We start from the raw sequence: 26408 nt of genomic DNA on the forward strand, positions 1-26408 counted from the left end.
TCACTGTGCTTTCACATATGGATATAAAGCAGGTGATATGGTAGCACATTTCACTGATAAATAGGCAAATGTGTTATTACATTATCTTGAATTCCAATCAATTTATCAATCCATGATCAAGCTACTTTATTCTCTCTCACATCTATGATAAATTTAAACTAAATAGTGGCATTTAGTTTAAACCCTTACCCACAATTCTAGCCAATGGTGGGAAGTGACTGAGTATTTTGAGCCACTGGAAGTCAGTGACCATTGCAAGCTCCTTTGGAAATCTGCATAATTTTTGATGACCAAGTTCTCCTTGCTATTCTGCTTACTGATGCTAACCTAATATGGAGAACATATTTTCAATGCTTACTTCCCACCATTGTCAGGCCTGATTTGTAAGGCTAGGCAAATGGAGTGTTGAACCCACAATAAGTTCTTTCTTGAGCTAAATCTCTTGCTAAATTCTTTGAAAAATGCTGACAACTTCTTTAAATTGAAACCAGGTGACCTTAAATTACCTATGCCTGAATCTCAAACAATTGTAATAGCGTCAAGCACTGAACTTCATTTAAAAAAATTCTAGTATGTCTCTACTTAAGATGACACAATTGCTTTACCAAAACCATATGTTAAAAGCCTAGTATTCATTCCTGATCCCAGATTATCATTTAACTATCACATTTCTACCACCACAAAGCTTTGTCTATTTTTTCATCCAGCCAAAATCTGGCCATTTGGGGAGCTAGTTTGTGAATCCACAGTGAATCTCGGCTTTTGTTGTTTCAGTTTTCATTGGCTTCTGTAAACCCAAATCAGCAAACTATAAATATTACTAACTGTAAGCTGTAACTTCAGGACTTTCCACTGATTCCAAGAAGCACTGGCATACAGAGTAACTGCTGCACTTTATCACCTGAGATTCCACTCACTGCCCTATCTGGAAAAGCTCTGGTGGATTTTGAAATCTCATTGAGCTTTTGCACTTTTAACAAAGCGTGTAATGAAACACCACTGCCCTCACACATTTCATTCCTCGTTCTCATCACAATTTTATTCTCTTCCACCAAAAAATAGTTGGCCATGGAAGTTCATATTTTTCCCCCCGCAACCCAGCTAAATTATAGATTCACTCCTGTTTGCCTTCCTTGGTATAACTGGTTCCCGTAATTATATATATATTTGTAATATTCCAATGTAAATATGAAAAGTGCTGCATCATGCTTTTCTTGCCTTTCACCAATTTTTGAATAGTATTTTCATGAATACTGTCAAGTTTTAGATTAAATGAGGTGCTCAGCTGAGCTCTGACGGGGTGGAAAACCAAAATCCCCTAGGTGCATTTTTCATGAACTATTTAGTGGAATCTTAGGGCAAGATTGTCACTTTTTAGTGTATCCAGGAAGGGAAGTAAGGAGGCATAAGGTCCCACTTGCTTCCTTGCACGTCATAAGGAAAGGGGAGAGCAGCATCCACATTTCTTCTACTCCTTAGAAGGAGACAGATTGGCTGGGAGTGAGGAGGCAGGGGCAACGAGTGGATGGAACTTTTATCTGGCCCCACAGGGCTGCAGCCAGCACAGCCAAGCAGGCACTGGTTAAGGTAATGGGATAAAGGGCTGATCCCAGATACTTCCCGTTTGGAGGAAGAGGGAGAACTATGGGCCAAATTGTGCAAGTGTGTGATGCCCCTTACTGAGAGAATGTGGTAATTCATTAATGTGGCCTTCAGTGATTTTTAATACTTTATCTCCTGAAAGTAAAGGGGAAATAAGGTATGCATGTGACAGAGAAACAATCCAGGGACCTTAAAAACTGTCAGCAAACAAAAAATGTAAAATGAATTCATCTTGCTTAAATCACCTTCCCACCTCTTAAAACATGCGTCATACTGTACAAACTGGATCTCATAGACATTTTGGAGAGTGCTGGAATGCACAGATAAGTAAACTCAAGCAATGTGAATCTACCATGCAAAGGATCATACTGGACGATGCAACCAGTGCACTCACAAAACCTTGCATTGGCAGATGTAGGAACCTCACTCCTTTATATGTGCATGCATTTACTCAATTTACACATGCAAATGCCAGTAATGCATGCACTGTGGGTTTTTACAAGGACACCCATTGTACCCTCCTATAGAAATCTTCTCCAGAAACTAGTAATTGAATTGCTCTTGGGTCTTGGAAGAATACTGACAATAATAAAGCATCATAGAGACAAGGTGAGGGAGGTAATACCTTTTATTGGACCAACTTCTGTTGGTGAGAGAGACCAGCTTTTGAGCTACACAGAACTCTTCTTCAGGTCTGGGAAAGGTCTGAGTACCTTTCCCAGATCTGAGGAAGAACTTTGTGTCTCTTGAAAGTTGGCTTCTCTCACCAACAGAAGTTGGTCCAATAAAAGAAATTACCTTACCCACCTTGTCTCGCTAATATTCTGGGACCGACGTGGCTACAACAACACTGTATATAAAATCTCATATACATTTTAAAAAGCAGACCCAATTTTTTAGACAAAAAGTTGTCACTATATAGGGGCCTGATCCTACAAATGCTTATTTCATGGAAATAAAAACTACCTTTGTGAGAAAAATGTTGGCAGGATTGGGCCCCCAAGCTAGCTGTGCATGCTTCCCTGAAACGGGGCATGTTCAAATACCCCTTGTGATATGCTGTCTGCCTATCTTAGGTCTGTATCGTTGAAGCAGGATCTGCTTCATCGTTTGTACTGAAATAGTAAATTGTCATGTTACGTTTTAGGCGCATGCCTGGTTTCTAAGAATGGATTTGTGTTTGTTTATATTTTGGATTGGCTTTTTCATAGCTTAGAGTAATTGATGGAGCCAAAATAGTGTACCTCTTTGAAAGCAACATGCTTCGCATTGCTTAAGAATAAAGTCCATTGAATGTCACTTAAATTATAGATGGTAAATATATATATATATATATATATTAACAACAGTCCATAGATTATATATTTTTGGAATACCTAGTCCTACATGCACTGTAACTTTTTTAGTCATTAAAATCCCTGGTTGCCAATGCTAGTAGTGTAGGTATTTCAATAAAAATACATGGGAAGTTTAAATAAGCTCTCATAGGAGCAATAGCCTGAAGTTAAATGTTAAACCTAAGCAAAGCTCTTCAGCATAATTTGATAGGATGAAAATAGACGAGTTATCTGGCATTAAAACCAGATTTTTAAAAAATATTTTTGCAGAGTATTTGCATAATCTGCAACAAAACAAGTCACTTTCTATGGCAATTTACTATTCATACTTCAGTTGCAAGATTATAATATAGCTCAAATTACACTGCATTATGATAAATTAGATTCCCCAGATTTCAGTGTAATATTTCTTAGTATTTGTACGTATACTTGGAGCTTTGGTATAAAGCTATTTTGGACATGACTGCACAGACTGGGCTTCGCGTCTGAAATGTTTCACTCCTAAGGCTAAAATGTTCATGTCAATGGATAAATATACAGAGAATGAAAGAAATTAGTAGCTTTTAAAAAGCAGAAAATATCAAGATATACTGTAATACAAGAAAATTCTTTTGGCCCCTTTCAGCAATCCCTCCCAAAGCAAAGCACTCAAGCATGGGCTTAAATCCCATTGGTTTCGATGGGATTTAAGGACCAAATTAAGTACAGACTTAAATATTTCCCTGAATTAGAGCCTTAAAGACTAAGTAAGACTTAACTCAACTATTAAATATTCCAGATAAAAACTATACTAAATAAATGTAAAGGTCTGGCTAATACTGAAAGAAGCCAAGAAAGCAGAAATTTCACACTGTGGTATAAAGAGACCTTATTGTGGCTTCATTTTCCTGCACAAAGAAATGAAGGAGAGGTGAGATGTGAAGCTCTGGGCTTCTTAATCATCGCGGCTAAGTTTCAGCAGGATACCACTTTTTTTCATATTACAAGTATTTTGAATGTAATGGGGTGTAGGACCAGACACGGCTGCCTCAGAGAAAGATGTACAACACTGAACGTCATCCTCCACATGTGCACTGAAGGCAAAATAATGTATTTGGTAGTGATCTAATCTGAGCACTAGTGCACGGGGTGGGAAAGAGTTGAATTCCCTAAGGGAAAAGCTGCTTCCCCACTCTGACAGTGAAGGATGAGTCAAAACATGCCAAATGGACAAGCTAGAGGTTCCAGAGACTTGTCAGAGATTTCCAGGGAAAGAAGTAAAATAATGTAGCTAGGGCCTCTGTAATTATCATCAACTAGCAGTTGACCATCAAGTGTTCTGGGACACATTAAAGGAAAGTCTGGTAAAGCAACTGGGTAGGGAAAGGATTTTCCTTACCCAGAGCAAAAGTGCTGCAATTCTAAAACGAAACCAAACCAAAAATGATCTGAGCACTAAGTTCACTTTCTGCTGTACTGATCTCTGACTCAGAACACGTGGCAGACAGACCAGGCGGTAGTGCCTTGATTGTGAAAAATCTCTCCCCCCCCCCCACACTTGGCGTTAGCTACAAAACTGCACGAATGGAAATTGCCTAGGCATCCACGAGTAGTGTTTAGACAATCAATGACCTAATCCTCATGCACAAAAGCCTGTATGTGCATATAGCTTCAGAGGAAATATTTGAAAATGTGGCTCTTACGCTTTACCATGCTGTTTGGTATTTAGTTTGCACGTCACTGAATTGTATTGTATAACATTTATTGAATGAGACTATAATCTCCATTACAATTGTGTGGCAACTGAGAAATAACGCCGTGTAGTTTGTTTTACACATTTTCCTTTTCACTAGCCTTGTGACAGTTTACTAAATCCCAGACCTCAACAAACTGGTGAAAGGCCTTTCAGTCTAGCATGACTATACAATTAAGTCTGAATAGTACCATGACTCAATGCTATTCTTTAATCTGTGTGAGAGCTACAGCACTGAGCTAAAGCTGTCGTTGCTAATTCTGTAATAGACATCAATGATAGAATAAACAGAAGAAAGCTTACTTCAAAGACTAGTGTCTCATTAGTTGGCCCTGCTGCATATAGACTCTCTGGATGATTAAAAGAGCGTTGATAATCAAAAATTGTCCCAGCAAAGGAGAACTTTCCTGGCCAGTCAATTGTCCAGTCCCCTGTTAGATAATACTTCTTATTCAGGTTGCGCACTGCAAGATAGCTGGTGGAGATGTGCAATTCCTGGATTTCAATACTACGTGCTCCTGCTGGAATGGTGACCACTGGATAATAGTCTACAATGAAAGAATTAAGCAATATTTTTCCCAATTGTAATAAAATAAAGTTCCCTATTTTGAGTAAACCAGGGACTATATAGACAGTGGTTCTGATCCATCAAATTGTTGCTTTAGATTTATGATAGTGTAACAACATTGATTTTAAAGGTTCTACACCAGCTTGTAATTAGAGCAATTTAGTGGGTGAATCAGTCCCTGGAATTCTATTATTTTTTTCTTCTTGACTGAAGACAAGAAAATCAAATTCTTTTTTAATACATATCAGGAACAATCAATCTGTTTCAGTTGTTTTACCACATTTTCTCTGTAATGCCTATAATCTAAAAGGACCGATACACTTTTGGGGTGAAATGCAACAAAATGCAGAGTGTGTGCGCAAGGTCCTATACAGAACTAGATCTTCCAGTTATTGGGGATCTGCCTTATATACAGGCCATTTCCATTGGAATGAATTTGTGTTTTACCTATGCATACAGTAAGGATTTATGCTGGCCCTCACCCAAAATTTCACCCATTCTGCAACCTGGTCACACACTACAAATCACTTGGACTATAAACTCCCAGTGGTTTATTGCTTCTGTAATTGCACAGGCCACTTGATTTCCCAATATAACATTGTAATGCTATATCTCGACATCTGGTCCCATTACCACAGAATCTGACCACCTCACAATTTTAATGTATTTAGCCTCAGAACATGCCTGTGAGCTAGGGAAGTGCTATTATCCCCATTTCACACATGGCAAAACTAAAGGAGACTAAGTGACTTGCCCAAAGTCACATAAGAAGTCTGTGGGGGAGCAAAGAATTCAACCTGGGTTTCCCAATCCCTCCACTAGGATCTTAACCACTGGTCCATCCCTCCTCTCTCAACTGAAGATGACTTTCCTGAGTCCCAGACTTGCACGCTAAATACTGGCCCATCCACAGAACCCAGTTGAAAGGTTCCAATCAAGGTACATCACAAAATATACATAAATTGTTTCTGGTTCTAAATAGAACAAGAAGCACCTGCATGTTTGTCATTAGTCTGTGAACAACTTTTCATATCTTCCACAATCTCATTCAAGACAAAATAGTTCAGATATTTTTCACTCACCTGCGACCTTGAACCCTCCACCCTTTAAACCAGTGGTGGGCAACCTGTGGCCCGTGGGCCACACTTGGCCCGTCAGTGTAAACCACTGGCGCGCCACAAGACAGTTTGTTAACACTGACTGTCCGCAGGCACGGCCACCCGCAGCACCCAGTGGCCGGAGGTCCCCATTCCCTACCAATGGGAGCTGCGGGAAGCGGCGCGGGCCGCAGGGACATGCTGGCTGCTGCTTCCCGCAGCTTCCATTGGCCAGGAACAGTGAACCGTGGCCACTGGGAGCTGCAGGTGGCCATGCCTGCGGATAGTCAATGTAAACACTGTCTCGCGGCCCGCCAGCAGATTACCCTGACAGGCCACAGGTTGCTCACCACTGCTTTAAACCCTTTTTTGTCATTAAAGAAAAACAAACAGGTGAGTGTGGAAAGTGGCTTAAGTAACAATAAAATAATTGCAATTTAACTAAGGAAGACTTATGGTTTTCTTGTAGCCTAGGAACAGTGGAGATATGAACTCTTACTCACTCTCCCTGTGAATTTCAGTTTACATCTGGACTTTGAGCCATTGCCCTAATGAGCAAAGAGCCATATATGCTACATGGAGATCCAGCAGAGCCATGAGCTGATGATCATGTGGAACAGCTTTCCTTACCATTAGCTTTGTGCTGGATCAAGTACTGGCCTTTAAAGAACTTGCACGTTGAATTATCTCCTTTACAAACTCCACAGGCATCCAAAGCAGCTTTTGAACCAAGTCCACGGTCACACCCTACTTGCTGAAAGCAAAAGGCAGAAGTGAAGGACTCAGACACAAGGGACTTTCAGTAACAGCTGCATTTTCTATTATGGAGTAAATTGTTCACTTAAAAATGACATTGTTACTGAAAGAAACTTCAGTTTATCTTACTTCACAAATTCCATCAATGCAAACATCATGTTTGTTCTGGGAGCATAAGGTTCCATCTTTCACTTTGCTGGACATTGCAAAGAAAAAATCAAAGTCTTCAGCTGTGCAGTACAATTTACATCTATCTTCCTCTGAAAACATGAAGAGACAAGTAGATTAGGAAAGGGATAGACAGTCATTGGGAAAGGGATAGATAATAAGACATTAAATATCATAATGCCACTATATAAATCCATGGTACACCCTCACCTTGAATACTGCATGCAGTTCTGGTCGCCCCATCTCAAAAAAGATTATATTAGAATTGGAAAAGGTGCAGAGAAGAGGAACAAAAATGATTAAGAGTATGGAACGGCTTCTCCATATAAGGAGAGATTAAAAAGACTGGGACTTTTCAGCTTGGAAAAGAGGCGACTAAGGGGGGATATGGCAGAATCATGAATGGTGCAGAGAAAGAGAATAAGGAAGTGTTATGTACTCTATCACATAACACAAGAACCAGGGGTCACCCAATGAAATTAACAGGCAGAAGGTTTAAAACAAACAAAAGAAAGTAGTTCTTCACACAATGCACAGTCAACCTGTGGAACTCACTGCAAACTGATAACAGGGTTCAAAAAAGAATTAGATAAGTTCCTGGAGGATAGGGCCATGGAGGGCTATTAGCCAAGATGGTCAGAGATGCAATCCCATGCTCTGGGTATGCCTAGCCTCTGACTGCCAAAAGCTGGGACTGGACGACCAGGGATGGATCACTCAATGATTGCTTCTTCTGTTCATTCCCTCTGAAGCATCTGGCATTGGCCGCTGTCGGAAGACAGAATCCTGGGCTAGATGGACCATTGGTCTGACCCAGTGTGGCCGTTCTTATGTTCTTAGATACACAATGGGGTACAAAGTACTACTGTGACAGAGGTCGAGCTGCTCTGTAATAATCTAAGAATACTGCTATGTACTAATTTTATCAACTCTGCATGTGACGTGGTCAGTCAGGAAAAGTTATTGTATAACTATGGTGGGTTATTAGAATTTCCTGCATGACTGTATTGATCTAACTCATGTTAGGGTTCATGGAATGTTTATTATACACCTGTAATGCTTGAATTCCAGGAGAACGGTCACCACTAAGAAGACAATGGATGATGAGGATACCCCAGCACACCCTTGGAAAACAATGGGTAAAGCTATCATCTTCCAGGCTCTGGCAGGGATAAATCATGCATGAAAGTTGTGCATCAAAGTTGTGAAATGGGCTACAAATGCAATAAAAAATAAGGTATTCAAAAATTTAATAAATGGGGGGAGGGGCACCAAAGACACTCCTCGCTTGGGGTGCCATTTGATCTCGGGTCATCCCTACGCACAGTTAGCTGCCAATCGAGTCCTTCTTATACACAGATCATGCATTATGCCTACAAGGGAACTGACTGGTTAAATATTGGAAAATTCAATAATTGTATTGTAATGATTGCTTTTCATAGACTGGACAATATTATTGAGTCACTTGCTATCAATATTAAGCACTATGGTCAAGATTTCAAAAAACAGGAGGCTAAAGTTAGACAGCTAAATCTATATTTAGGCTTCTAACTACGGGTATGTCTATACTGCAAAAAAAACACCCGCGTCAGTGAGTCTCAGATCCCTGGTCTCCAGACTCAGGCTCACGGGCTCATGCTACGGTGTTAAAAATAGAGTGTTAGATATCCCTGCTCGGGCTAGAGCTTGGGCTCTGAAACCCAGAGGTGTGTGGTGGAGCTGTGTCTCAGAGCTTAACTCCAGCCCGAGCAGGAACACCTGCACTGCTATTTTTAGCGCTGTAATGTGACCCCGAATCTGTAGACCCAGGCTCTGAGACTTACTGAGGTGGGTGGTTTTTTGCAGTGCAGATATACCCCAGGTCTTCTAATTTTCAGTACCCAGAAGTTTCCATAGAAAGTAAAAGCTGTTCAGCAGTTCTGAAAATCAGCCCACCTCCTTAAATCTAAATACAGACTTCAGGGGAGATTTTGAAAAGCACAAATAGGGCTTTAGGTGTGTAAGTCCTATTTACTTTCAACAGTACTTGTGCTCCTAAATCCCTCTGGCGCTTTTGAAATTTTTTCCGTTAATACCTAAAAGTAGGCTCCTATTTTTGAAAATCTTGTCCCATCTGTTTAAAATAAATGTGTCACAATGATCGTAAATATTGAACAAGATACATCATATGAAGGATTTAATGCAATAGACATTGCCACCTAGTTCTGAAACCCACTCCAACTAGATCACTCCTCTTTAGTTTTACACATTCCTCCCAGCCACAATGGTTATATCAGAATGCAGGCTTCTAAACAGTAATCAAAGTACTTATAACATGTCTGTATAAATAAAGATGGCTTAAATCATTGTGTTCCCAGCTAATGTTGACTATCCTCTAAAGAATATTTAAACAGACCACAAATAAAAGCATATTTAAAAATATATATGTATATAAAAGTATGCCCTCTCAAGGTATTTGAAGGCAACTTCTGTGAATTGTAGACAAAGCAGCCACAATATGACCTATACCCACCACTTTCATTTAAGAAATAGCAATCACAAATATTCACTGTGCTTTGAAACTGCGGGGAAGTATTTGTAGCTATTAACTATCCAATAAAATCCTAATAATGATACTGGATGTTTACAAAATTGAGGCGTATGCAGGAAAAATAAACTTAAACTTGAGCAACAGAGAAGGAATATTTACTGAGTCATGAGTCTTATAAAGCCCAGCAACAATTCTCAGGAGAATATAACAGTAGGAAACTCGAAAGGGTTGATTTACTGTTACATTTAGAAATCTGAGAACATTCCAAATGAATTAAGATTCTGGCATGTTATTGTAGGAGTTGGTGGTTCCCATATAGAGAAATTCGTGGGAAAAGGTGGTTTGTTGTTTGGGTTTCCTTTTGTTTTTTATTTTTGTTTTGTTTTAACAACAAAAAAAAGTAATATAAAACAAAAGTGAGGGAGAGCATGGTCAGGGAACAGAGGATAGAGATCTAAATTCACAATCAAAGCCAACTTCTCTGCAGGCTCTTACACATGATGTTACACCAAAGACCAAATTCAACCCTGCTAGAAAGCATGTGCAGCTCCACAGAAGTCTCCCTGGATTTCCACACACTCACAGAGGTGCTGCATTTGGCCCAGAGTATATCAGTGAATTATAACGAGGTAGCCTGCCTCATGCAAATTATTTTGTCAATCAGAACCATGGCCAAATTACCTTCAACTTTAGTATAGGGCTTCCAACTGTAGTACCACCCACGGAAAGGCTTGCTGTTAAATTCCGCACACTGCTGGGCACGGAAATCCAGACTACTGGGTGGACATGGCTGAATATTGCAAAGCTGATAAATACGACTGGAGCCCTGACAAAACTTGCCACCATACTGTGGCCTGCAAAGAAACAAAAAAAAATATTTTGCAAAACCAAAAGTGGATATGATTGACACCTGTTAAATACATTCAATGACAGTTCATTAAGAAGCATCATTCTATTGACTTCTGTTGAGCTAAATATCATGACTTATTGCCCCAAAAGGTCATTATTTCTCTCAAGAGACAATGAATTTTAATCATCACCAAAACCAAGCAAAGTAGTCAACAAACGCTATCTGCTTGGATCATTATATATCAATTTAACCATGTGCCCATCTAGAAGTGAATAATGTTTTCATTGAATTAAAGTCTTGCCAGTCAGGATATTTTTATTTGCATGTATGATCTGATTGGTCAACACAATTACAGATCTCAGAATTATTGACCTGTGGAAGTAAATAGTATCAATGTACTGACTTGCTATATGCCAGTTTTCAGTCTACCGTGATCCAGGAATTCTCATGTATGCAACAATAATTATTTACCATAATAGTGCTTAATAAAGGAAAATGTAACAGATAACGTAAAACTAATCAAACATACATTGAATGAACAATTGCATTCTGATATTGTTAAAACTACGATATGTAGAAATGTGCCTTTACATAGTTACCCAGCAGCTCAACTCTTACAGGAGAACAAGGGATTGTGCACAGTTGTTTTGATGTAGGAAAGCATTTATGCACATGTTTAACTTTACACACATGTTTAAGGCACACTGACTTCAATGGACTTTAATTGTGCACTTGAATACCCTTCTGAATAGTGATGCTTTCCTAAATTTGGACTAGTACGAAGATAAACGATATCATTAGTTTGCTATTATTCATATATTAATTATATAATTAGATTTTTAACTGCTAGTTGGGTGTGTATAAATATAAGCAAATTAAAAATGTTAGCCTTGCTTTTTTTTCAGAATGCCTACGAGAGCTGAGCAGTTGATTACTGTATTTAGTCACCTCTCTATTCCATGCAGATCTACATAGAAATCTACTGATGTTATGGTCTCAATGTACAATTTTGCAGAGTTCCAATATACCACTGTGCCCAAAACTATGTGATTTTATTGTTGTTGTTAGTATTATTTATTTGTATTTTCATAGTACCTAGGAGCCCGAGGCATGGACCAGAACCCCATTGTGCTAGGTGCTGTACAAACACAGGACAAAAAAACAGTCCCTACCCTAAAAAGAAAAGGAGTACTTGTGGCACCTTAGAGACTAACCAATTTATTTGAGCATAAGCTTTCGTGAGCTACAGCTCACTTCATCGGATGCATACTGTGAATGCATGCATCAGATGCATGAAGTGAGCTGTAGCTCACGAAAGCTTATGCTCAGATAAATTGGTTAGTCTCTAAGGTGCCACAAGTACTCCTTTTCTTTTTGCGAATACAGACTAACACGGCTGTTACTCTGAAACCTACCCTAAAAAGCTTACAGTCTAAATATAATACAAGAGAAAATAGATGGATATAGACAGATGGACAGGGGAATACAAGGAAACAATCTGACTGGATTGGTCAGCATGATAGGCTATGTTCTCAGCAAACCAGCAGCCTAACCATTGTCAAGTATTTTGTATTATTCCACTTAGCTTTGCTTCTAGTGAAAAAGATGTAAGTAGAACTTTTGTTCCAATTCTGCACCTGCATACATTTGTCTAATGATGGTTTAAAATGTTAGGGAAAATATATACTTGGAATGTATGTTATGGTCTTTTAGTGAATGGCTTGGCTATGTTACACATACATCAAGGGAAACACTTTCAGAATAATGTACCTGGTGCAGTATTTGTACAGTTCCTAACTAGGATAATGGGAGTAGTTTGTTTAAATCCCTACACACTGTATTATAAATGTACCCCATGTCCAGTATATCTTGTAACTTATGTTAACACACTTTCCTGTTGAATCCATTGTGGAGTGATGCTGAGGGGACAACTAGGTAAAATATGGATAAGAGATTCCAGGTGCATTTTGCAATTATATTTTTATACTATTTGCTTATTCCTATATTCTAATCCTCATACATTTGTAAAACAAGCTGGAGTCTGTTTTCATGTCTTGAATCAGCATTACTGCTTTGAAGGCAATACAATAGCTGGCTTTTTCAGAAGTCTTTAGTGAATACTGGACAACAGAACAGTCTCTCAAAGGAAGTGGTGGAAATCCATCTGTTAGCCCATTTAAAACTGGGCAGAGCACTAGGGAAATGTGCTGTAGGGAACAATCTTGCACTGACCTCACCCGAGGGCTGGACTAGAATTGTTACTAGCCGTCTTAACACTGGGCCTATAGTGAACTAGGGCATGCTTCCCATCCTGATTGGCAGCCGTTCAGTTCAGCCAAAACTATTCTTCAGTTCAGAGAGAATATATGTTGACTCAGTTTTGCCTGAATAAAGTAGGAAAAGTTGTTGGGCCCATACTAATTTCTGTTCAGACGCCTTTCCTTTACAGCATGTATGATTTCTTTTAGTTCCTCTGGCCTAGGGAACAAGACTCTCTATATGTAAGTGGGGGAAAGGAAGCAAGTCCCTGCCCAAGTACAAGCCACCAACAAGCAAAATAACAGAATCATTTAGGGTTAGATTGTGGCTTTTAGCCCCAGCCCTGCATTTGAGGATGGTAAAAAGTTCCACCAACCTAGAGGAGCACTGAGAGAAGCATTCTAGTTTTCCATTTGTGCTACAGAACTTTAAATGGTGCAGTATACTCCACTCTCTGCCAAACTGCTAGTCAGTGAGTAAGTGGGAGGCAGGGTATGGGTAGGGTTCTGCTTTCTCCTCACCTGTCTCTGCCCCTTATCAACGAGTCACTCCCAGAGGGGAAAAACTAATTAGAAGACCCCCTCACCTGTGGGAAGCCCTTACATGGGCTGTCCAAGAGGACTGGAGTGCTAAGTAAGGGCTAACCACAATCTAACCCTGCGCTGTTACTATGTGGAAGGGGTAATCTTCACAAAAAGAAGGCTGGCTGTGTTGTCCTATGGATGTTCAGGATGGGGAGAGGCTAAGCACAGAGATTTACATGTAAATCTCAATGTACTAATCAAATCATATTATTGTTGTTGTTTTTATTTATTTAGCAGAACCAAATAGTTTGCTACACACCTCACAATACAAATAGGAGTGCACAGTCTCTGTCCCAAAGTGCTTACAATTGAAGGCCCTGATCCACACACACACATTCATAACTTTACACATAGGAGTAAAGTTACTCGCGTGTCTAGGTGTTTTCTGGATTCAGACAATGGAAGAACAAAGGGGATACCAAAACACGCAAGGAGTTTTGAAGTTGGGGCTGCAGAGAATAGACTCCAAAGACTAATTTATAAACCATCTCAAAGAGTCCAAGCACAAAGACTCCAATAAATGTACTAATAAATAACACAATTAATAAAAGACCTAAGGTATTAAAATACTATTAGTGTGGCTTAAACGAATTTGCCCATCTGCAATACCCATAGCAAAGCCAATGCCTCCACTCCAAAACTATTTTAAGCAGCCCTAGCGGTGTATATATATGTGTTACCATATGCACATTCCATCATTATAGTAGTAGCTAAATGATTGATTATGAAGTCACATCTTCTGCAAAAAACAAAAACAAATAGACATGTAGTCAATACCTTGTTGGAGCAGATGTGACAACAATTAAAAGATCTGGGATGACTACTCACTTGAAGCTGAAAGATGGAATACAAACAATACACTGCAATGATCTGTACACTGCTCTTTACAGAGATGCTGTTCAATGCAGTACAATTAATAATGGTGACTAGACCATGAAGTGCTGGCTCCAAAGTCCTTCAAATTTTGGAATAGTTTACATCTAGATGTGCACACTTCAGCATTGGCCTAAATGCTATTAATAGTATTACAATGCTAAAGTATCATTTTTTCCTATATGAAGTCAATGGTCTACAGAATTCTTTCATGGTCCTTATAAAATTTGATTAGTTACTGTTTCAAACTGCATTATTACTTTAAATTTTCAGTGCTTGTGATCATTCTTAAAATAATTGAATACAAAAGAATAAAAAGTTGTTTTAGTTAATAAATAATTCTTATTTTAGTCTTTTTATTACTCACATGCCTAAAACTGTATTCTAATATTTTTAGCAACCAGTGCACAATTATGAAGCAGGTAGAAAAGGACACAATCCCACCAATATGATTTAGGTATTAACTTAAATCTCTTGGGCACTATTTAGGCTCTTTACCAGCTGAACTATTAAATTATGTAATCTATTTCTTGGGAAACTATCTTAATTGTAAAATGTTGTGATGTATGAAAACCAGATCCCTGAAATTATGCTGTGGCAATTTATACAAGCGTAATGAGTTTAGCAAATCTGCATAGCTCTCAGTATACTATAGCTGACCTCAGTAGGTGTTTGGTACTGTAAATTCATGCTTACCTCAGACAGTCATTCAGACTATGTTTCAACAGACTGTAGAGCAGGACCACAGTGACTGTCTTACAAGCGTCAACAAAAAGGAAATTGAATTGGTTGGATATTATTTACAGGAAGAGACTCATACTCACACACAGACGTGTGCGCGCACGCAGGACAAGATTTTCAAAACCAGGAATCTAAATGTATTTCATATTTAAGCTCCAAATAAGTGATCTGATCTTTAAACTCACTGAACATCCAGTAGTTCCTACTGAAGTCATTGGAGACTCAATGCTTTTGAAAATCAGGCCATGTATTTAGAAGCCCTATTTTGAGGGCTGAAATGAAGCTTCAGTGGGGCATACTCATGATGCTGAAGACTGAATTTCACCAACAGAGTTAAGGCTAAATTCGCTGAATGCCTTGGTGTCATCCAAAACCTTTGAAAAATCAAAGTGGGAGAAACAAATTTAGTTTGGATTTGGGAAACAGAAATGGATTTCGGGAATTTTGAAGATTTAAGTCAGAATCATTAGGATTTCATGCCTGTGCACATGCACAGAATACAGTGAATGTGTCGTCATTGTTTTTAACTGTGTTTCCACAATGTAACTAGCTAAAGACTCTTTCCAATGCATTCACCTTTATTTTAAAATCACTATTGGTCAGGGATGTGAAATACATCTATATGTATATTTGTTCATCCTGGAACAGGATGTTCTGTAGACAGTGTTTTTTATAGTGTTGGGGTTTCATAAGTCTAATTCTGATAGAGATTTACAGTTAGTCCTCTTGGCTCTAAGTGAATTATCACTAACCTAATGTAATTAGAGTAGGCAGAGACAAGATCAAGTACTGGCACTGAACATAACGTGTTCATACCAGAGTCCATAACACACAGTTCTTAATTATGGTTTAAATACAATATACTGCAGTCACACACGGTTCCAGTTGGAGTGGTTTACTTATGACACTGGCTGAAATGTAAGTCAAAGTACTCAAGCTAGTTGAAACATTTCAATTAGTAGAGGTCCCCCTTCTATATTCTATGCTGTGCCGAGATAGCCATACAAGAACTTGAGAAAAGAGCACTAAGTAGATAGATAGACGGTATATACATAGATCCCATGGAAACTACAGCATAAAAACTAAAACCTATCTACCTGCATTAAAATTGTGATACAAATGGACCAATGTAAAAAAAAATCAAATGTTTATGTGACTCTCCATTGAGAATCCATTTGTGCATGTCTAGAGACTGCTGTGAATTCATATATACCATGAATCCTGTGTCTATCCAATAACACGGAGACACAACAGAAAAAGTTAAGCAAGTGCCCTGCCACAGATTTTTTAAGGATTAGTTCCATTAACTGAAGGGCAACAGAGACTGTTATCACTAAGCCACATGTTCCCATGCTATAAAATGTGAAGTGTGAATATTGCTACTTTCATATTATGTAGGAGGTGTGTATGCTACTTTACAGTTTCATATAAAATCTGTCATTCTTTGTCTTTTTATTGGCCATGGTTTAAATGATCATTTCATGGGCTGCGATGGAGAGTATGTGTGTCTATGCCTGTCTAGAGATGTGTCCAGAATAAACCAGTGAACCATTTTTTTTCCTGCAAGCTAAACTGAATTGAATACTTGAAAAAGATATTGGATTGATCGCCCTTCATCACTCATCTGACCTGGCAATTCTAAGCCATGAGAGGGTTTTTGCAATCTACAGGCCAATGTAATCTTTGTCTTTTGGACAGAAATGCCAATTAAGGTACAGATTAGTGAAAGCTGGGAAGGCAGTGTGGGAGCATGTTCACTATATAACAGTAAAATGTATATATTAAAATAGACATTAGAGCTACTTTAAAACTATAGCTGGTCAAAAAATGGTGGTTGTTTTTTGCCAAAATTTTGTCCCTTTTTTATTCTAAACATTTTGATACGTTTCAACCAGTTCTACTTAAAACTCAGTCAGGCCTGATCAAAAACCTCTTGATGTCAATGGGTGTCTATTCACTTATGTCAGTGGGCTTTGGACAGGCCCTTAGTTCCTGATATCGGAATATCCTCCATCTTTGACAGCTCTCCATCCTACTGATTTGTAACTGACTGCTCACCGTGTACTGTGGAGCTCTCCGAGAGTCTCAGAAGGAGACCCCATGTGAATCTGCAACAAAATCTACTCTTTCCCCTTTTTTGTTATATCAGAAATAATTATTATAAAAATAATACCTTTCCACAGCAATGTCTTACTTTGGGTTATTGCAGTGTCTCTCTTGATAGGTGACTCCCCCTCCACAGGTCCGAGAACACTTGGACCACTCGGACCACGCAGCCCATTGGCCATTAACAGGCTTGGGTCCATGATCGCCATATCTGACACATTGACCTCTTCGACACCACTGCCAAAAGAATGTCAACAAATGTCCCGTCACAGCTGGTGCTACCTAGTAAGCTGCTGAGAAGAAAAGACCCAGGTGCCAATCCTGCCATCACTTAAGTATTAATTTAACTCTATATAAATTAGAAGTCCCATTGAATTCAAGTGTTAGCAGGATTGGGGCCCTGAGTAGTACCAAGATAAATAAGATTACATACAAAGAAAAACTCTAGCACTTGTCTAGCTTTGAGACTCTGCCTACGTTGAAATGACTGAGGACCACATTTTCAAAAGTGATCTCTAATTTGGGGTGCTTCCATTTTGGATGGCCAACTCCAGACACCCTCTGTCTGATTTTCAGAAGTGATGAGTACCAAAAACTCCAGCTGATGTTAACAGCTGCTGTGGGTGCATAGCACCTCTAAATCAGCCCCAGGCATTCAGAGTTGGGCATATAAAAATTAGAAGCCATTTTCCCCTCTAGCTACTAATTTACTGTTATTGCAATACGAGAAAGGGGGAAATGAAGAAAGATACTCAAATATAGCAAGGAAACAAATCAGGCTCTTGAAAATTACAATATCTAATACAAATTACAAATTACAATAAAATAAAATATGAGTAATTATTGAATCACATGCACTAATAGCAACGATTATTATCTCTCATACTTGCAATTACAGTATCATGGTAAAGCAAATGAATGTAGACTCAGTCTCCTTCCAATAGGCTGATCAATAAAGATGATACATCTATAGACTATGGGCCAAATGCATTCCCGGCATAAGCAGCTACAGTAAAATATATGCTGCTTCTGGCATGCCTGAATTTGCAGCCTTGCTCTAACTCCTATTAAAAGCATTGGATGTTTTTCAGCATCTTAAATGAAAGTTGCCGTTGGCCCTTGGTCCACTGTATTCTAATACAAGTTAGAATACTGTAGCTCCACTAATTAAGTTACTTACCATACTTATGCCACAAGCTGTCCCTTCCGCGGCTGGCATGAACTTTGTCTCACATCTATGACCTACTTTATGACACCAGAGTGATTTGCATATATCCTAGAAAAAAACCAGAGAATTCCCCCATTGTATGCTGATGTCTAGAAGTTTTCATGAGTGACACTTCATCAAAGCATTCCTTTGCTGTCACAAAAGCCCTATGAATTAGACCCATTTCTGAACAAAGAACTAGTTCTACATTTTATAGCATAATGATACATGCTGGTCTACTGACTTCCTATTTCTAGAACATTTTCAAGTTTGGTTCTCTGATTATTTTCTTGTCTTTTCAAGGTGAGACTATAAAAGAACCAAATAGCTATTAAAACTCCAAGGGCAGAACATGAACAACTCTACAGGCCTTCTAAAAATGTGGAGGGAATCAATTTTCTTGAAACACACACGAAATGTTTGGAAAGACTGTGTAGAAAAAAAATTGTTGTCGCCTGGCAAAATGCTGGTGAACATAAAATAATCCCAAATGTTGCAGCATAGCCATAATAATAATAAATAAATAATAATGACAACACATCTTCAGAATGGCCATATTGTGATTTTAACAGAACACCTTTCTTAAAGAAATCGAAGAGACTGGAACAGCCACCTACGTAAATATTGGATTAATATGACTACATCCTACATCAAAAAGCTAAGGATGGCAAGATGCATTTTTATTACTCCAAAATAATCTTCTCAGGAGGAGCTGGATTGTGCCAGGCCTTTTTGCAAATGCATAAGGACTGAAGGAGCATATAAAATCTTCCTTTCCTTGCACGCTCTGTACAAGTGACACAATTGCAGCACTTATTTTCCCCTGAGTTGTAGCCACACCACCCTGGTCCCTGGAGAAAAGAGCATGCTGTACCATCCTAATGAATGGTGAAGCTTGTGCATTCAACCTGCACTTCTTGTAGATCCTGGAAAGATTTTGCATCTCAGAGGCACAGTCCCTTCTGAAGCTCCCTCTGGGGTTGTGCAACTCCCTAACAGGCTAGAGCCTTCAGAGCATATGACAAGCATGCCAAGCAATTTCAGGTTCAAAAATAATCCAGACCTTGTTGCTCATTGTACTACTTGCACTCATTTATAGAACATTACAGTTTTCTAATGTCAGTTCTAACTTTGTCAAAAAATATTAAGAGGTACCTTCACAAAACTGAGGTTGCATAGTTTTGCTTTCATTCCAAATTGCCATTTGCACTGGGTATCAGCATCATAGATCTGCCCTGGCAGTTTATCAGGGTATTTATATTGTCCTGTTTGTTTAGGTTCATCAATCAGGCAAGCAGCTTGAGCTGTACTACAATGAGAATGTATATTTATTAATCATGATGTTGATCTTTTTTATGAAAAATACTTTTATTTGCTACAGAACAGCAAAAACACATGCTATTGCATACAGTACCTTTCTCTAGCTTTGTAGGCATGCACTGAATGAGAATATTTGCTGCAGGAGCCAAGAGATGTTGACTTCTCCTTGGAAGCCTGACCTGCAAAATTTTAGGAAGCAGGAATTTCCAGGCTCTAGGATTATGGTAATTTTAGGTATAAATGGTGTCAATTTCCTATTCTCCCTTCCTTATGTGAGTGTAACCAAGAGCAAGGAGATCTCCCTAGACTACGCTTTCCAGAAGTGGAACACAGGATCTGATGCAGAACCCACATGTGCAGTGTCTCATTTCTGCGTATTCTTCATGTGAAAGGCCATACAAAAGGGCCACAGTGTTTTAATTGAGAGACCAATCAGCATTGTTTTGGTTTTTTTTGCTGGTTGGGCACATGTTAACACCAAAATTACATATTATTATCCATCATTCTTCCTCCTTAGTGCTTGTGGTTCCGTGAGTATGGAAGTTCAATCTACCTACAGTTTGCCGTCCAACTATGCGTCTGTTGGACCATACTAAATGCTTGAATACCCCAAAGTGGATTAATAATTTTCCTATAGCAATATTACTTATTGTGGCAGAGAAAATCACCCCAAACTCTGTCATCTTTCCTTTCCCCTGATCTGGTAAACCAGTTTGGTATCTAAGTGTCCACTCCTATATTCAATGGCAATGTATGCATATTATGCCATTGTGGGGTTCATGTAATAAAAGCAAGAACTTATATTGCAGAGATTGCAATTCTGGTGATCCTAAATGCTAGAACTAAAGGCTGCTCCTTTATCAGCATACATGGTTTGTACCATAAGGGAAATAATGGGATACCATTTTTTTTCAGCAGCTCTGTAAAATACGCTTATTGAAAGCACGACAATCAGCTATGACTACGTCAGGAAAAAATCCACAAATATTCATTCATTTCCACAGTCAACACCCCTCTTATATTCACTTTTCACTAATATTCTAATAAACCTGTTTGACAATAATGTTTGGGGAAAGAATGAAATGCAAGTGAATATTGCAGCATATTCACAGAGAGCCAGCACAAAGGCCTATAGTACCACTTATGTCCCATACAAACCAAAGTTTGTGGGCTCATCTGGTACACTGGTTTTGTATTGGCCTTTTTCACAGAGATGAAATCCATACCAAAGTTAAATTTTAATTTCTAATCATGAGTATTTGCACCAGAAAGCCAACTGTAAGAGTTGCCACCCTCCTATGGAAGATCCTGACTTATATCTGACCTACCTGAGGAATTTATTGAGATACTGCCTGCTGCATACAGACCAGGAAAACACCCCATTGTTTCCTGTAAGCGTGGGAGACATAATGTTACCTTCGGCTTTTCTACAGGGATTTCCTTCTCCATCGTGAATCATGCCAAAGCTAGAAAGAGAACCACAAATGAGAGGGGCACCAGAAACAAAATGCCAGAAACAAGAGACAGCTTTTAAGGGGAAAGAGACACTGTTATTTTATATAGTAATTCTATCAACAAAGTCCACAAAGGGATGAAAAAATGTACAAGCCAGAAATAAATGAACACGACAATGGTCACTAGTCAAGCCCAGGTTGATAGAGATTCAAATTTATTTTTGCAGTTCAGTACATGGAACCGGACAAAGAAGGTTGAGTTTCAGGGGAAATCTAGTTTGGCGAGGCATCAGGGGTTCAGGAACATAAATCAAACCCCCAGGCTGCCAGTACACAAACACCAGAACATCAGCATGTAACACCAACATCTCAGCCTGCTTAATAAAGTTCTCTTTCCTGCACATCAGTTTGCTAATGAAACAATTGTCAGCTGTTTGGTGGCCCATGCAAAATAAGGTGCTGGGCTCATTCCTCTACTCAGGGGAGATTATTTTTTTCCTCCACACCACAGTATCTACTGCAATTGCTAACACAACTACTGTGGACTGAGTTATGCTAGTGGTGAACTGAACTCTCATTCACAAGTGGACATGTTAAATCTGCAACACAAATCCATGGGTGCAGTACTGGCCCCACTGAATTCAACAGCAAAACTCCCACTAACTGGGGCCAGAATTTCACCCCATATGTCTCTTTTCAGCTTACGAGACACTGAATCTTCACAGTCTATTTATAGAAAACCTTCATCCTGCCACACTAATTTGAGGGGGTAACCAAACATATTCAACTACCGTCAAATATGAACCAGCATGCAACACAGGCAGTGTGTCTAGTGGATAGAGCACTGGACTGGGGGTCAGAAGACCTGTTCTATTTAGGTACATCTACACTACATTGTAAACTTGGGTCTGGGAACTTGCTTGTACGTGCACACTGCATGGTAAACTTGGGCTTACAATTGCTGGATTCAGGTCTCATGGCTGTGCTAATTCATCCATGCTGCAAAACGACAGGGCTTGGACCGGAGTCATAGCAGAACTTGGGCTCTGACTCACGCCCCCAGCAGGGTCCTAGGACCCAGGCCCTGAGTGCTTGCTAACCTGAGTCAGACTGATCTGTGTGTGGATGGAAGGGAGACTTATGCTCAAACCTGAGTCAGAGCCCAGGCTTAGAGTGCCTCTGCCACTGACCCGATCTGGGACCTTGGGCGATTCACTTCTCCTTTCATTGTCCTGCTTTCCCATTCCTCCAATAGTACATCTTGTCTGTTTAGACTATACCTCTTTGGAGAAGGGAGTGTCTCTTACTAGATGTTTTGCCAGATGTCTAGGCAATAGTGTCCTGATTTGAATAAGGTAGGTACTACCATAATATAAATAATAATAAGCAATAATAAAACATCCATTAAAATGCTAAATGTGGAATTTATGGCTACACAAAAGTTAATAGTTTCACATCTTTCTAATTCTCTACTTTATATTTATTTTATATACGGTACATCTGAGAATTTCAGTGTGTTTTGAATAGAAATTTCACGGTCTCCTACTTCAGTTCGTGCATTGGCAGTTTTGAGCATGTAATGGGTGTGTGCGGGGGAGGGAGGGAAGACTAGATGCTCAGCTGCTGTAAATCAGTGTAGGCCCATCAAAGTCACCAGACCGCTTCCACCAGCTGAGCACCTGGCCCTGCTGAGAAATATTGTTCACTTAGCAAATGGACAAAAAATCCCAGTGGAGCAAATATTTTATTAATAGTTAGTGGAATAAAAATTTAGTTCACTTGCTTTGCAGCCAAAGAATCCACGGATTTAATGCTCAATGACACAATAGACCATCGACTCCCCAAAGAGCTATTAAACGCTCAGGTAAAAACATAAACTATTTAAAGAAGACCATAAAAATGTTTAACAATAATAGCCATTCTCAAGGATCTCAGTGTGATCTACCGAGTATATAATACACATAGTAAGAAATCCTTAGTTTAGTATTTTCACAATAAACCTCAACAACTTCAGAACAATCACACCAGTTTATCAGATACACACAGTGTGCTTTAATGAATCCTGTATTTATAGTCAGGATCATTAGGGATTAGAAAAGCGGAAGGTTTTGGACAGAGGTCTGAAATTTCCCCAAGTCTGGCGGTTCACTGTAGAGAGAGGAGCAAAAACAAAGTTCAGACGTAGATCTGGATCAGTACTTTCCCCTAATGTCAACGGGACCAAGATCGGGGGAGGAGGGGTCAGATACTATGTGACTTGAAAAGACACTGAATGCACAAGGGACTGTGCCGACTCCTATGAATGAGTACTGCTCTGTCATGTGAGCAATACTTTGAAATGACCTGAACTTACAGACGTTCCCATGGGGTATTGTTTTCTTTTTTGCTCTCAGTAGTCTTGAATAATGGAAATTTTCATATAAATGTTAAATAATATGTTAAAATAAATGAAGATTCTTGCTTAAAACCATTATAAACTGCGGATTACAGGGCCAGATCCTCAGCTATATTTGTGCTTTGCACTTCTCTAGCAGTACAAACCTGCCTTAAAGTTGATGAATCCCGCTACAGCAGTACTCTCCCTGTACAGAGTCAGGAAATTCCATTGCATTGGTCAATCATATGTAAAGGATCACATTCTGTTCTTACATAATCTCATTCAGCCCCATTTCACACAGTGATATAGGCCACTCGTTTCTATAATGCACAGCTTTGCAACTTATAAGCAATGCATGCCCATGAGCCCCATTTGTAAAACGAAACCAGGTACACTTTTTCATTGATAGATTTTTTTCATATCTGTGAATCACCATTTCACAAATGCAAATCTTTAGCTTGTACCTGGAGCTGTTAATTAAACTGAGATTACATTAGTAGTAACTTTGATTTTCAGAAGGAAGTAGTATTAATATTTAATTTAATATTGCTAATATTAAAGTCCATTGCATTTATATGATGAAATCTTGTATTTGTTTCAAATGCACTTTCCCACCTAGTATTGCTACCTGATTGTCAATAAGATCATCAGGCAATATTTCTAAGGATGGTCTGCTTCCAGGCATCATTGCTGCCAAATTCTGCTTTTCCCATACAAAGCTCTTTCAGGAACACAAGCTTGGATGAATGACAGCAGGGAAATTTTCTACCTGTTATTGCAGAGTAAAGATGGCAATCTTTCCAGGATGCTATATTTATTTAGTTTGGAAAGACATCCTTCCTGTCAGGATGCAGAAATACAGAAGTAATCAAAGAGAAGCCAAAGAATATAGGATTAGAAAAGCAGTAGAGATGGACAAGCAAAACTTAACAGCTACAAATATATTATTTAAAAGAGAATGAAGAAAACAAACAAAAAGGAAAGAGAATTAAGATACGAGAAGAATAATTTTAGAACAGCATGCCATACCAGGAGTAACTCTACTGAAATCAGTAGAGTTATGCTGATGTAAGTGAGGAGAATCAGGCCCTAAAAATTTTACTTATTTGGTCCCATTGAAATCACTGGCAAAACTCCCACTGACTTCATTAAGAGATGGATTATTCCCTAATTCCTTATTTCCCTTCAGATGTACAGAAACCTGTGAAAGGGACGCTCATGTAGACATTAGGTCATAGTGTATGCTGGAAAGTATATTTATACAATGAAAACTGAATAGCCCCAGTTCAGTCATGCAGAATCAGTGGGATTCATGTAACAACTGAACAGCAGAATCCAGTACCTCTGTCATTGACAAAGGAAAAGTTCTGAATAGATACTCTGTCAACATCTAAGAGAATAGAAGATCAATGGCAGGCACCTAATGTTAGTGGCAGAAGATCAGCAGATCTTAGAAAAAATGGGACGAATTCCTACTATAGAAATAAAAGTCCAGTGGAAATACCTGCAAGAAGGTGACAAGTGGCCTGAGAACCTCTAGAAATATTACCTTCCACCAAATCTTACCCTAAATGGGGAGGAGTAAGAGGCAAAGGAGGATGGTAGGGAAATGGCTACTAAACCCTATGAATCCCAGGATCTGCTGGGAGAGAGACCATTCAATCACGCACAAAAGGGGCTGTTCCTCCACACTGCTATCTGCTGTGTCCCCTCCTTCTACGGCAAGACCCAGGCAGTCAATCCTCCACCGGGACAAGATCTCCCTCCCTGGGGGACTATACTCGTGCTGTACAGTTACTTCAGGCACTTCAGGCAAGATTCACTTTGGCACAGCTATCAACTAGAACAGCCACAACAAGAAGGAAGAACAGCATCACGGGCATCAGTTTCTCCACTTACCACTCCAGGATACTCCCCTCACATCCCAGGGAGCCCTAATTCTTACTCAGCAGAGGAGATTCCATAGAATCCCACAGAGGTAAGAACAGCGACATGCAAGTGGCATTGGTCCCCCTTTTTGTGTTCCGCAGGCAAGATATGCCACCGTAGGGTCTCCTCAACTCACGGCAGCTGAGTGGCTGATCATGACTTAGACTTATGGTGATTACAAAATATGACACATCGGTTGTATTCTAACAAGATGCACACATAAAATGGGAACAGAATCCAGGAGCTCTAACAGTCCCCTGTTCTAGCCACATGACCCCTCTCTGTAAATGATCTATAGAATTTTTCAGTGGGGTATCAGCTTTTTCATAATCGCAGCAGACATTCAGTTTCCATTCATTGATATGTTTATCCATAATATAGATACAGGAGGGAAAGATTTATCTATAATATATATAAACTTATATATCTATAATATATATATAGGGGGAAGGACTCACGAGAAAAATAGCTTACTTGTGTCCGGATTCATGGGCAATAGTAAAAGCCAAGCCAAGCCCTGTATCTTCATTGATGGTACAGCTACGGTATTTACTGCACATGCCACTAATAGGCGCAAAGCCTGGGGGAGGGGGAAAGGCAAAAGAGATGTTATTTCAAATACTGTAAGATACATACATCTCATTGTGATAGATACTACATGTTTTCATGAGTACATGCTTATTCTGATGTGTGAGGAAAGTTCAGTTCATTTTGGAGCACCAGGAATTGTAGGCAGAGCTACGTTTAACAAAAAAGGGAGTTGTGTATAGAGAAGTGCACACATGTGCCTATACACACATCTATATATGCACACACTGGGCCCAGTCCAGAAGGAATTCATTCTGTAGATGCTGGCCTACACAAGTTTTAACACAGGCTCATTTTTAGTGCAGGTGACTCAACCTCAGTCAAGTCAGC

At 39.2% G+C, this 26408-nt stretch overlaps 1 protein-coding gene across 2 annotated transcripts in view; it reads right to left on the minus strand.

Annotated features, from left to right (window-relative positions):
- The window catches only part of ADAMTS18 (ADAM metallopeptidase with thrombospondin type 1 motif 18), a 95415-nt gene that overhangs the window by 27799 nt on the left and 41208 nt on the right, over positions 1-26408 (minus strand). For both annotated transcript variants that reach the window (XM_043526396.1, XM_043526395.1), the window contains 9 exons: positions 25965-26070; positions 21059-21196; positions 19566-19719; positions 18384-18479; positions 17292-17440; positions 10472-10644; positions 7222-7352; positions 6967-7090; positions 4975-5219 (listed from right to left, as the gene is read on the minus strand). In XM_043526396.1, coding sequence (XP_043382331.1) covers positions 4975-5219; positions 6967-7090; positions 7222-7352; positions 10472-10644; positions 17292-17440; positions 18384-18479; positions 19566-19719; positions 21059-21196; positions 25965-26070 — 1316 coding nt within the window. The remainder of the gene's footprint in view (positions 1-4974; positions 5220-6966; positions 7091-7221; positions 7353-10471; positions 10645-17291; positions 17441-18383; positions 18480-19565; positions 19720-21058; positions 21197-25964; positions 26071-26408) is intronic.

The sequence above is a fragment of the Chelonia mydas genome, chromosome 12 (assembly GCF_015237465.2).
Source record: "Chelonia mydas isolate rCheMyd1 chromosome 12, rCheMyd1.pri.v2, whole genome shotgun sequence".
NCBI classification, from domain to species: domain Eukaryota; kingdom Metazoa; phylum Chordata; order Testudines; family Cheloniidae; genus Chelonia; species Chelonia mydas.